General features: G+C 35.2%; 1 protein-coding gene across 2 annotated transcripts in view; it reads right to left on the bottom strand.

Annotated features, from left to right (window-relative positions):
- The window catches only part of PTAC3 (plastid transcriptionally active 3), a 104,540-nt gene that overhangs the window by 41,683 nt on the left and 48,121 nt on the right, over positions 1-14,736 (bottom strand). For both annotated transcript variants that reach the window (XM_088978851.1, XM_088978852.1), the window contains exon 7: positions 6,218-6,375. In XM_088978851.1, the coding sequence (XP_088834977.1) occupies positions 6,218-6,375 (158 nt within the window). The remainder of the gene's footprint in view (positions 1-6,217; positions 6,376-14,736) is intronic.

The following is a 14,736-nucleotide window of genomic DNA, read 5'->3' as shown; positions in this document are numbered from 1 at the left end:
CAGTTGAGTCCAAAACTGGGTTTAAGTATTTTGTTACTTTTGTTGATGATTACTCTCGTATGACATGGTTATATTTAATGAAAAATCGTTCTAAGGTGTTTTCTCATTTTTTTGCTTTCTGTGCTGAAGTTAAAACTCAATTTAATGTTTCTATACAAATATTGAGAAGTGATAATGCTAAGGAGTACTTGTGAGAATCCTTTCAAACTTACATGCTTCAGCATGACATTCTTCATCAAACTTCTTGTGTAGATACACCATCTCAAAATGGGGTTGTTGAACGGAAAAATAGACATCTTTTTGAAAATACAAGAGCTTTGTTATTTCAAATAAAGGTTCGTAAACCTTTCTAGGCTGATGCAGTTTCCACAGCATGTTTTTTGATTAACCGTATGTCTTCATCTGTCCTTCAGGGTAAGACTCCTTATCATGTTCTGTTTCCAAATAAAACACTGTTTCCTATTGAGCCTAGGGTATTTGGGTGTACATGCTTTGTTCGGGATGTTCGTCCTCAGGTTACCAAACTAGATCCAAAACCCTTGAAGTGTGTTTTTCTTGGGTATTCTCGTGTTCAAAAAGGATATAGATGTTATTGTCCTACTCTTCACAGATATCTTGTGTCAAGTGATGTTAATTTCCTAGAAGATACACCTTTCTTTCCATCTGCTCCTCATTCAAGTCAGGGGGAGGATGATGATTTGTTAATCTATACTGTCACATCATCTGGTTCACATCCTATTGAATATGCTCCTGCCAGGCCTAAGCCACCTACAGTACAGGTTTATTCTCGGCGACCAACCCCTCCGGATCCATTTCCTGTACTAGCTCCTTCGTCGGAAGATTCGGTCTCAATTGATCATGTTCCTTCATCATCAGAACCAGTCTCTAATGATGATCTTCCTATTGCTCTTCGTAAAGGTAAGCGTAAGTGTACTTATCCAGTAGCTTCATTTGTGTCTTATAATCATTTGTCGTCCTCTCCTTGTTCTTTTATCGCATCTCTTGATTCTATCTCTGTTCCTAAGACTGTTAAAGAAGCCCTTTCTCACCCTGGATGGCGTAATGCTATGACTGAGGAGATGAATGCTTTAGAGGACAATGGTACTTGGACCTTGGTAAATTTACCTGCAAATAAGAAGGCTATTGGGTGTAAATGGGTGTTTACAGTTAAAGTCAATCCTGATGGGTTCATTGTCCGATTGAAAGCCCGTCTTGTTGCTAAAGGATATGCTCAGACTTATGGAGTGGATTATTTTGATACCTTTTCTCCTGTTGCTAAACTTACTTTTGTCAGGTTGTTTATTTCTATGGCAGCTACTTATAATTGGCCCCTTCATCAGTTAGACATCAAGAATTCTTTTCTTCATGGGGATCTTCAAGAAGAAGTTTATATGGAGCAACCGCCTGGCTTTGTTGCTCAGGGGGAGTATGGGAAAGTTTGTTATCTTCATAAGTCTCTGTACGGGTTGAAGCAGAGTCCTCGCGCCTGGTTTGGAAAGTTTAGTCAGGCAGTCGAGAATTTTGGTATGAAGAAAAGTAAGTTTGATCATTTTGTTTTCTCCAAGCACTTTGCTGCTGGCATCATTTTGTTAGTTGTGTATGTGGATGATATTGTCATTACAGGGAGTGATACTACAGGGATTTCATCCCTTAAATCCTTTCTCCACACTCAGTTTCATACCAAAGATTTGGGAATGTTGAAATACTTCTTGGGTGTTGAGGTAACAAGAAGCAAGAAGGGTATATTCTTATCTCAAAGGAAATATGTACTTGACTTGTTGTCTAAGACGGGAAAGTTGGGAGATAAGCCATGTAGCACTCCAATGATTCCTAACTTGCAGCTCACAAAAGATGGTGAAATATTTGAAGATCTTGAGAGATATAGAAGATTGGTTGGAAAGTTGAATTATCTTACTATAACTCGTCCAGATATTGCGCATTCAGTTAGTGTGGTGAGTCAGTACATGTCCTATCCAACAGTTAATCACTGGACAGCTGTAGAACAAATTTTGTGCTACTTAAAAGGAGCACCTGGGTGAGGAATTTTGTATGGCAATCATGGTCATACTAGAATTGAATGTTTTTCAGATGCTGACTGGGCAGGATCCAAGGAAGATTAAAGGTCTACTTCAGGCTATTGTGTATTTGTTGGAGGGAATCTAGTTTCATGTTAAAGCAAGAAGCAGAATGTTGTCTCACATTCGAGTGCAGAATCGGAATATAGAGCTATGGCCAAGTCTGTGTGTGAAATAATGTGGATATATCAGCTTCTGACTGAAGTAGGTCTTAAAACTTCAGTACCAGCCAAGTTGTGGTGTGATAACCAAGCTGTTCTTCACATTGCATCTAATCCTGTTTTTCATGAACAAACTAAGCATATCGAGAATGATTGCCATTTCGTTCGTGAAAAGATTCAGCAAGGTTTGATTTCCACAGGATATGTGAAAACAGGAGAACAACTGGGAGATATCTTCATGAAGGCTCTTAATGGGGTTAGGGTTGATTATCTTTGTAACAAGCTGGGCATGATTAATATCTATGCTCTAGCTTGAAGGGGAGTGTTACAAACTGTATAATTAAAATATGAAGATTTTACAGACTGTATAATTAAAATAGGAAGTAAATACTAGGGAGATATGATGTTACAGACTGTATAACTAAAATAGGAAGTAAATACTAGGGAGATATGATTTACCTTGATTGTAGGACAGATTTGTAGGAATTTGATTAGTCTTCTTTCCTAATATTTTCTTTCCTAACATAGAATTTGTAACTTGTATATATACATACGAGATTGATGAATAATATAACAAATTCTTCTTCTTCCTTTGTTTACTCTTAATTTACAAGCCCCCAGTAATCTTTCTTACAAAACTGCCCAGAACATACCTTGAGCTGATCATGAGCATTGGGGCTTTCTTCTTTAGCAATTTCAATACAAACTGGACCTGCAATATCTTGATTTTCAATGTCTATGCATGTAGGATGTTCAATTTTTTAGTTTCATTTCAACTTAAGATCAGGATATGCATGCTGAAAATGTTAAGTATCATCTAGAACTTCAAAGTTATCACCTTTTGCATCTTCAAACTGTTTAAATCTCATTACACCTCAAGTTATAGCTGAAAAACATCATCTAAATCATATATTCTCAAAGTTTCCAATTCCCTTTTAATGACTGCTCATAGACCATTCTTAAAATGAACCAACCTTCGCATGGCATCTTCAACTATATCACATTGAATGGCTAACTCTTCAAATATTTCCATATAGTCCATTACAGACACGCTTTCTTGCTTAAAAGAGAGCATCTCATATAGATCAGTTAGGAAATCAGCAGGTATATATTTTTCCAATAACTTCCCTTTCAACTCTTTCCATGTAACAAAATGTCACCTGCTTGTGCATCTGAAACCATCCTCCATGCTTCTCTACCATAAATTAGCATTACCCACCAGTTTACTCTGTGCAATTCTAACTCTTCAATCATTAGCCACATCACATTGATCAAAATATTCTTCCAAAACAACTAACGAATCAAAGAATATTTGTAGGTGCTATTTCCCCTAAAATCTGGTATTCCTTGTGCTCTTAGTAACATTGTTCATGTAGGCATTATCAGATCTAAATTCTTCATAATCTTCTCAAACAAAGACTCTTGATATAGTTCAAAAAATTGATTGCTATTGATTCCAAACCCATAAGAATATTTGTTATCAAATCCATATCCATACAACTGATTACAAGATATCCTAGGCCCATGGAACTGGTTACTTCGTGAGAGCATAGTGACTAACTGTAATCTCTGGTACCAAGTGTAGGATGTGAATGAATGAATTGCTTTTGATGAGAATCTTAAGGCTGTTGCAGACTGTAATGGCTTCTTGAATGATTAAGAAAGAAAGCAGAGAGAGGAAACCCAAAATCACTCACAAAGCACCTAGGATCACTCTAGGGCATGTAAGTCGCTCAATATAGTTGGCATAAGCTATAAGAAAAAACTTCTTTGATCCTTGTGTAAAATGACCATACATATTTATAGATCTTAGATGACTCAAAAATAAAAATTTTCTAATTTCCCACTATCCTACTTCAACTCAAAGACTTGATGACTCTTAAACTACTTATTTATCCTAGACAAATCAAACCAATAGTTTGGACTCCACAGACATATGTTAAAATGACCAAATACCCTGACTGTCCAAAACTACAGAAATACAACAAAAAACAGAAAATTCCAATTTTGACTCTTTAGTTCCTATACCAAGGAGGAGGCATGAGCAATGGGAGCTATAAGGAAAGATTGCAGAGAGAGCAAGAGCATATCACTTTGATGGGCTCAAAGGTGATTGGAAGCTTGCTTCTTGGATGCTCTAATTTAGGTGTTTTTGGCTTGGAAAGTTTTTCCTTTGGGGAACAACTTATTGTAGCTTATTGGGTTGATTTTCTTGTTTATCTCAAATCTAATTGAGGTTTAATGTTAATTGATATTGCACATTCAAGGTTTATTTTAAGAGAGGTGTTCTCTACTTTTCCCCTCACATCCTGCCTTTCTTGATGCATCTTGTATTGTTTGTTCTTTAGTTTAACACAACGTAATTGTTGCCAATAAAGAAAAATTGGATATAAAGAGCAAGGATTAAAGTATTGGACAACTTGGATACGGATGCGAATATGCTTTGGAAATACATGGATATGGACGAAAAATATGGACACGCTAGGGAAACACATAAAAATTTTATAATACATTAGTAATATTAAATTTAAGGTTAAATAACTATAAATAATGTATAAATACATAGAAAATGTATATTTTAATGGTGTATATGAAAAAATATATTACAATTAATATAATATGATGCATAGATATCATACAATTTTATTGATAATGTATCAATCGAGAGTCCAAAATGAAAAACATATTTTCCTATTATATTTTAATTATTATATCAATTATTTTCGATTTTACTATTTTTACTTTTTTACATTAACAAAGAGGTCAACCAAATATTAAATTCTCTATGTAAATTAAAATATCCACTTAATAATTTATAAAATGTATAATCTCAACTTAAAATATATCAAATCTATTAAAATTTCTAAGATACATATCATTGCAAATTCAAAATTTTTAACTTTTAAAATGATTATTCCATTACTATATTTTTGTTCCTATAATTTTCTAATTAAAAATCTTTTTTTGGTATACATGTAGATTTGTAGATTTGATAGGTTCAATTTAAGATTATATTCTTGAATATTTTGTGAACAATTTTTTTATTTTCTAAATAACAAATATGATTTTATGTAATGTAAATTAATATATATATCATGTGCAAATTTATAAATTTTAAGTACTAAAATAATTATTCTCATATTAATATTATATTTTTATAAATTTTTTGAGATTCAAATATTATTTTGATATAAATGTGAATTTGATATATTATTTATTTCTATTATTTTATAAAATACTGATTTTAAATATTACTTTTTTAATTTTTAGTTGGATTTAATTGTAATGTAATATTTATTTGGATTGCATTTAAGTAATAAAGAAATAAAAGCTATATTCATTTACTCATAAACACAAAAGATGGAGTGGTGTAGTGGCTTACAGGCACGGAAGTTAAGCTTTCTCTTAGCTCTTAACGCGGGTTCGAATCCTTGCAACTTTCTTTTCCAGTAGAAGAGTATATGCATGCGCATTCGCATCTCGTGGATAGCGCATCATTCTATATTGGTCTGTACCGATATGTATCGGCCGATACAATGCGATACGGACTGATACACACCCGTATCAGCCCGATATGCACGACTGGTAGGATACACCTCCAATCGTAGCGTATCTCGTGCCGAACGCTAACAATACCTATATGATACGCCCCATATCGGACATACTGTATCGATATTTCAATCCTTGATAAAGAGTCTATATCCATTTTTTATGCTTTCTTTACATCATACTTCCAATATAATGATCCAACTACTACCATGGTACCTATTATATAGACGTTTGTCCTAACAAATCAAGTATTTTGTGGATAACTCTGCATAATTGGTTCTGTTACTTAGTAAAGTTTATGGAACACAAATGCAGGTCCATGGTAAATAAATTAAAATAATTAGAAAATCAATCTGATGAAAGAAAATAAAAAATGGGGGAGGTTAACAAGTAAACCATTAATTTTTCTTAATGACAAAGCATTCATGATACCTTCTCGACATAATGCCCTAAGATACAAAGAAAGTGGATCCCCAAAGCTCCCTTCATTGTATAGAACTTTCATTCCCCCAGGGATGTTCTTAAGGGCACGGAAATGACGGATTGCCTCCCCTATAACACAATACTTGGTAAAGCACTCCACCAATAGCCTGTGTAACACCGAATCACATTTAATAGAAGTCAATAGAGAACATATACAATCTCCACAAGCTATTTTACTGCTCTATGGCTTATGCAACATAAATAACAGAAGATTCAATACAGATTTTGATGTAAAGACCATGTGAAAAAAATGCAAAACTCACTATTCCATTCTATGGTCAATAAAAGTAAAAGATGCAATGATTATACAGGATTTGGTTAATACAAGTTGTCAAGGCATCGCTTAGGCACCCACACCTAGGCATTGCCTACGCACATGGGCACCTCGCCTAAACACCTTAACTTATAGACAATGATTTAAATATCGACACGATACGCCCAATATGAAGTGTATCATATCGGTATTGGACCAAACCAATACAGTATAGGCTACGACTTAAAGTGTATCCTGGCAATCGTGTGTATCGGTACAATATGCCACCGCATTGGCGCATATCGTATAGTATTGGCTGATATGGTCCGATACGCATTGGTATAGAAGTGTATCAAACCTGAATTTGACAACAAAGGTGATTCACTATTAAAAAATGAACCTAGCATGATTTGAACCCAGGTCAACCAATACGGCAGCGCCCAAGAGAGCATGCAATTTTAACCACCAAGTCATCTTTTATTTCATGTTAGTAAGAGAAATAAATTACCATTTATTACATTAATGTCTACAAGCAATCTAAATAAATAACATACATTAACAACTCCAACTACAAATTAAAAATAATAATAATATTTAAAGTTAGTATTTTATAAATCAATGGAATAAATAATTTTATCAAATCCACATATATATCAAAAAATAATTTTTAATTTCAAAAAATATATAAAAGTAAAAATATTAATAATAAAATATTTTAATACTTAAAATTTATAAATTTGCACATGATATGTGTCTCCAAAAATTTTCTAAAATATTTGCACATTGTATTTATTATTTACAAAAATAAAAATATTGTTTACACTATTTGAGAATATAATCTATGAATATATCAAATCCACTAATATACATTTAATATGGAAAAATAATTTTTTATTTTATAAAATTTATAAAAATAAAAATATTATTAATAGAATAATTATTTTAGTAATTAAACTTTATGAATATTCATATGATGTGCATATTCAAAATTTTAATAGGTTTGATATATTTTAAGTTAAGAGTATTTGTTTTTATAAATTATTAAGTGATATTTCAATTTACATTTTATAATAACATAATTATTGTTTGCAAAAATGAAAATATTGTTTACCAAACATTTGAGAATTAATTTTTAGTTGATTTTTTGTAAATGTTAAAAATTAAAATAGAAAAATAGAAAAAATTTTGATATAATAATTCAAATGTAATAGTTGCATATGTATTGTGCCTTGGACTTTAAAGAAAATAAAATAATAATGGCTTTGTACATGTATTAATTTGTACAAATCCATATAATTTGTGTCTTGGACTCTTGATTGATGCATTATCAATAAAATTGTATAATGTTTATGCATCTCGCTATATTAATTGTAATATGCTTCTTCATATATACCATTAAAATATACAATTCTTGTGTATTTTTACATTATTTATAGTTATTTTAACTTCAAACTTATTGTTAATAATATATCTATGGAATTTGTATACATTTTCCTACTGTATCCATGTGTTTCCCAAGCATATCTGTATCCAAGCTGTCTGAGTACGATACCCGATATGAATACTTTGGTCCTTGCTTAGAGAGGTTTCTTTTTTCTGTTTTTTCCTCCCTCCCTCCCTCTCTAAATGCCTTTCCATCTTTCCATCTTGATTTTTTATTATATAAAGTTATAGCCTTCTTTAGTTGCTAATCGGTATGAAATTGCTCTACTAAATACTTACTATATTAGTATTATTTTTGAAAATATTAAAGTTAATATATTTAAAGTATTTTTATCTTTTAAATGTGATGATTTTCCATGTTTTGAAGGAAAAGAAAGAAGCACCAAAGTGCTTGTGGATTCAGTCGGTAAACTTATTACTAATTGGGTTCTTCCCCTTCAAGATTTTGAGCATCAGCTATTCAGATTTTGCAGAGAATTTTTGGGACATTCTTAAGATTCAAGCTTGTAAATTGTAATGTACACCAGTTCAGTCTTGTTGCAGAAATTCCACCAAAACCAATGATGAAATCAATCTTCGAGTTAATTGAAGATCCAAAGCGAATTCAACAGATTGAGATGGTAATTCCTCTACTAAAAATTGAAACCAAAGTTTCCTATGTTGCAATTGGAATTTAAAAGCTGAAGGTTTATGTTGAAGAGTACATGGAAGTCAATAAAAGCTTAAGCTGATTGGTTACACAAGAGTAAGGAGGAAAGGTGATGATGACATAGGAAACTCTTATCTGAAGTGTTTTTTGTCGTCTGCTTGTATTGGGGTGTTTATGGATGCTTGCCTGTAATGCAGTGTCATCTCAACACCCAAACAGTTTGTACCCGTTTTTATTTTAATAATTTTTTCTTATTTAACTTTTTTCCATGTTTTGAGAAGAAATTTAATGTTCTTAATAAAGACAATTGCTATTTTTTCAATTAATATTCATGCTCAACAGCATATAAAACTAGGGAGGGAACTAGCCAAGAGTTGATTCTTTATTATATAAAATTCTCATTGCCTAGGCAATTAGGCGCTCCAGTGTGGCCTAGAATCACCTCGACACCTTGACAACTATAACATGCACAAAGAGTAGGACTGACATCCAGGGTAAATCTCACCTTCATTTTTATTCCAAGATAGTGATTCAATTATTCATAGTCCCATGAGAGAGGAGTAAACAAGTGAACTATTCTGGCATTTTACTGACAAGTTGAGGGGATCCTTTTGTATTTTTGCTAGGAACCCACTTTTGGGCAATGGCTACTTGTGGCAATGATGATGAATGTAGACCTAGAGGGCTGTGATTGAGAGACAACAATGGGCAACGAAAGGATCTGATTCACCTCACCAATATCACTTTTCTCTCCATGAGGTGAGATAGAGAAGAAGGGACATGGTTCAAAGGTGACATCCATAGAAATATACACCTTTAATTGTAACAGACCAGTCTCTAGTTAAGAAACCCTTCTCCGCATTAATGGAAGTGATCAACACACTTGTAATACCTTTTTTTTTTTATAATTAACACATTTGTAATAACTTAGGACATGACAATATGCTTACAGGTCATCACAACCATTTTTCCAATCACCATGAGCAGAAAGCTTCCTCAGTAGTACAGCAATGAAGCTCCACATGCTTCAATTGCTGGTTCAAGCAACCTTGAAAATAAACCTTGGTCTTACAACCAAGAGAGAATGGAAGAGAAAAGAGAAAAAAGGCCGATCAGATCAGAACAGACTTTTCTTCAATCCTTCTATAGCATTCCTTCAATTAGATCTTTCAGAGAGAAGAAGATATCTAGTGTTCTCTATGACAGATGGGACTCTGAAAGCATACCATCTGTCAAGGAAAACCTAGAGAGAAAATAGCACAAGAGGAAGAAAGAAAGAAAGAAAAGAATATCAAAGAAAAATCTAATCATCAGGAATGTGACAGTGCCCCACAACCCTTTTATATTAGAGTGTTTTAAAAATAAAATAAAATGACTAATCTGCCCCTGCACCCCTTAGAACAATAAAAACGATATATTCACCACATTATTCATGAATCAATTCATAATGCTAGCTTAGGTAATTAAAGCAGCATCTGGCAAGGTTCCAATGGAAAGCTTTTTGGTATTCCAAAGTAGTTTTTTATTTTTCTCCATTACTATACCAATGGCCACCTAAGTTTCCAATGATGAAAAAGGTATCTTCTTTTATAGTAAAAGGAAACTTTATGAAAAAATGGAAGAGTAAACTGATGAATGTGTTATGAGTTAGCACCCCAAAAAAATAAACCTTAATGTGTAACAAGTTAGCAACACCAGATCTTCTCCATCTTAGGGAGCCTCAGGAGGAATCCTTACCATTTGGAAGAATGAAGAGTTGGAAGGATTGGAGGAACTAGTAGGGCAATTCTCAGTGTCAATCAAATTCAGAAGACTGACTGATGGTAAGGAATGGGCTTTGAAAAATATGTATGGTCCAAATTCCTATAGAGATAGAGTTCAATTATGGGAAGAGTTAAGTGTTGTTAGAGGCTTGTGGGAGGGACCATGGTGTTTGGGTGGTGATTTCAATGTGATAAGTTTTCCATGGAGAAGAATAAACCAAGTCAAAGAATCACTACAAGTATGAGGAAATTTAATATGTTTGTGGATTCCTTTGAACTGAAGAAACTCCCCTTGTTGCAAGCTGACTACACGGTCAAATTTCCAAAATTCCCCGATTTGCTCTATACTAAAAAGGAACCTCTTTTGGTGGGGGGATTTAATATCCAGAGCCTTGGTTAGAGTTACCTCACATCATTGCCCTATTTGCATAGCACAAGGAAGGGGTGAGTTTCTTGTGGAGATTGAGGAGGATTAAACGAGAAAAAAAGGGCTTGGAATAAGAATTCTTTTGGGAAGGTGGAGGAGACCAAAGATAAAATTATCTCAAGGATTGAGGAGTTGAATAAGAAAGAAGCTCTTAGAAATATGAGTGGAGAGGAGAAGGGGGCAAAGATGGAGACTAAAGTGTGATTTAGAAGAGGTCCTAAGGAAGGAAGAGATCTCTTGGAGGCAAAAATCTGGATGCAAGTGGCTTTTGGAAGGAGATGGCAACATGAAATTTTTTCACTCTTTAGCTAGTGGAAGAAGAAGAAAAAAACAAATTGAGAGGTTGGAAGTAAATGGCCAAGAGATAACTAGGGAGGAGGTGATTATCAAGACCTTTGCACACCACTTTAAGGGTATCTATCTGAGTCAAGGGGAGAGAAGCCCAAGCCTGAAGCCATGGCAACAGCTTTGGAGAATACCTTTACTTTAGAAGAGATAAGAGAGGAGGTTTTTTCAATGGAAAGATATAAGGCCCCCGGGTCGGATGGTTTCTCCTTGGCGTTTTATCATGAGCGTTGGGATTTGATCAAAGGAGATTTGTTGGAGGTATTCAATGAGTTATTGAAGGGGAAATATCTCAAGGAATAAACTCAACTTCCATTGCCCTAATCCCCAAAAAGAAGGAAGCAAGAACTCTAAAGGATTTCAGACCCAATAAGCTTAGTGTGCATCTCTACAAAATCATAGCAAAAGTTTTAACTGGGAGATTAAAAAAGGTGGTCCCTTGGTAATTTTACAACGCCAAGGTGCCTTTGTCGAAGGGAGACAGATTGTAGATCAGATCTTGGTGGCTAATGAATATGTACCAGAGAAGAGGAAGAAAGGGAAGGGCTTGGTATGCAAATTTGACTTAGAGAAGGCTTATGACTTTGTGAATTGGTCTTTCCACTTAGAAATCATGGAGAAAATTGAGTTGGGAAAAAAGAGGTGGAGGATGTGGATAAAAGGAAGCTTAAGCTCAACGCAGTATTTGATACTGATTAATTGGGGTGGGGGTGTGGGGGGGGGGGGGTAGGAAGACCTGTGGAGCTAACCAGGATAATCTATTTAGATGATGGAGGATAGGAAGATCTAAGGTAGCAGTCACACATCATCAGTTTTCAGATGACATCATTATATTCTATGAGGATATAAAAAATCTACAAGAAACCATTGATTCCTTTGAAGCGGTCTCCAAATTGAAGATAAATTTGGTAAAGAGTTGTATAGAAGGAATAAATTTGGAATAAGAAAACATGAGAGGGATAGCTGAAATTCTAGGGTGTGTAGTCAAGCAATGGCCCTTGGAATACTTAGGACTGCCTTTGGAGGGGAACCCATGATCAGAAGCTTTTTGGAGACCAGTGGTGCAAGACTTACAAAGAAGTTGGCCATGTGGAAGAATAACCTTGATCAAAACAACTTTAGTTAACCTTTCGGTTTACTTTTTGTTGATCTTTAAAAAAAGAATTACAGGGAGGGTAGCTCAGAGTTAGAGAAATTGATGAGGGACTTTCTTTGGGAGCCCAGGGATCAGAAAAGAAACTGTTTAGTAAAGTGGGAATAAGTCTACATAATAAAAGAAAAGGGAGGCTTAGTACTTGGGAACCTAGTTCAAAGAAATACTTCACTATTAGGAAAATGGCTCTGGAGGTTTCCACTGGAAAGAGACAAGCAGTGGCACAAGGTTATAGAAAGCATTCATGGACTAATGAACAACGGCTGGGATACAAAGGTAGCTCCCACATCAACTTCGAGTTCTCCTTGGAAAGAAATACAGTGGCCATATCCAATCTTCTTCAATTTTATTAGGTTTGATGTGGGTTTTTTTTTTTTTTTGATAAATGATTGAATTTTATTCAATAAAATCAATAAGATATTACAATACAGCCTTCCCAAAGGAGGGGCACGAGCTGGTACCTCTCCACAATAGCAACAATGTACTACCTCAGACTAGTAACAAAAAGTTTACAAAGCTGCCCAGAAAAACTGTTCCCTTCATACCCCTTGTTTAGCTAAACCATCCGCTATGGTGTTAGCTGTTCTACCCACCCACTGAAAAATAACATTCATGTTCCTTGAGAACCATTTAGCTTTCCTCATAATACCCCTGTAGCACCAGATCACTGAATCTGGATTTTTTAGCCAACCCACAACAACATTGGAGTCTCCTTCAATAATCAAATTTTGAACTCCTAACTGATCCGCAACCTGAATGCCTTGTACTGCTGCTAGGAGCTCAGCTCTGATAGAGTCTCCTATACCCACAGAGCCTAAGAACAAAGCTAATATGTTACTATATTTATCTTTCAGCACCTCACCAATCCCTGAAGGCCCCGGATTTCCTTGATTGCTACCATAAAAAATCAGCTTTGTCCAGTCTTCTGAAGGGGGTACCCATACAGCTGGTACCCTGTTCTTTCTGTTACTGCTACTAGCCACAGACCTCCAGTTCCTCTACATGTCATCAAAAGAATATAATTTGAAGGAATCTGATGATCTCAACCAGTGGATTGCCCTGGTCAAAATACAAACCTTCACATTCTGCACATTTCTCTCCTTTTCTTGGAATAACCTCACATTTCTTTCTTCCCAAATTGTCCACAGAGCAGCAGCTCTAATTCTCCTCCACATTGTTTTACCAGTTTTTGTGGGCCACACAAAGAAGGAAGAATCAAAGATCTGATCTATGGATGTGGTCATATTCCATCTGCAACCGAACAAAGCAAAGATCCAACCCCAAATAGCAGTAGAAAAATGACAAGTTAAAAGTAAGTGAGAGCAATCCTCACCATTAGCCCTGTAAAGTACACACCAATTAGGAGACAAACACATAGAAGGCCTTATCTTCTGCAGTAAGTCTGAAGTGTTGATTTTCCTATAGAAAACCTCCCAGCAGAACATAATAATTTTAGGAGGTACAGGTTTAGCCCAAATCTCCTTAGCTGGGAATCCCACTTGTCCTGAGGGAGAGCAAAGGGACTTAAAAAAAGGAAGCACATGTGAAGTAACATTTTGGGTTTGGAGACCAAAGTCTCACATCAGAACTGGAAAGGTCCAGAAAAACACTTTCAAGCAGTGACAACAGGTCTGAAAAATGAGAGAGTTCATGATCCCTCAAACCCCTACGAAATCCAAAGTCCCAACTCAAGGAAGATGGAGAATTAGATGTTGGAAGAAAATGAGAAATTGTTTTACCCTTGTAGCAAGAAATGGAATAGAGAGAAGGGAAACTGTCCTTAAGGGCAGAATTGCCCACCCAGATGTCTTCCCAGAACAAAACAGAAGTACCAGAATTGACATCATACCTGATACAGCTGAGGAAAAGAGGAAGAATATTCTGAATTGCTTTCCAAGGAGTTGCCAGAGTGGCTCGACGCGATACACCAGCATCCCATCCATTGCCCAAACTACCATGTATGCTAGCTATCACCTCATGCCAAAGTCTCTCCTGTTCTAGGGGCCATCTCCACAACCATTTTCCTAGGAGTGCTTTATTCTTCAAAACTATTCCCCAGTCCCAATCTACCTTCCTCTTTCCTCCTACACACTATTCTCCAATTTATTAAGTGATCCTTTTTTACCACCCCTGGCTCCCAAAGAAAATTTCTCATTAATTTCTCTAGTTTCTTGGCTTCCCTGACCGGAATCCTAAACACAAAGAAATAATAGATCGACAGATTTGCTAAGGAAGCTCTCAATAAGGTAACTCTACCCACTGAAGAAATATAGGTCCTTTTCCACGAGGCTAACCTTTTCTCAAACTTTTCTAAAACCGGGGCCCAAAAAGTGCTCTCCTTAGGGTTGGCTCCAAGAGGAAGACCTAAATACTGTAAAGGCCAATAGGAAATAAGACAACCTAAAGAACCAGCCACTGACTCAAGGGTCCTCTCA

Source organism: Nelumbo lutea, chromosome 3 (genome assembly GCF_056320005.1).
Source record: "Nelumbo lutea isolate HS-2025 chromosome 3, American lotus-T2T, whole genome shotgun sequence".
In the NCBI taxonomy this organism is placed as follows: Eukaryota; Viridiplantae; Streptophyta; class Magnoliopsida; order Proteales; family Nelumbonaceae; genus Nelumbo; species Nelumbo lutea.
Note: the sequence above shows the minus strand (reverse complement) of the source record. Positions and strands in the feature narration are given on the sequence as shown.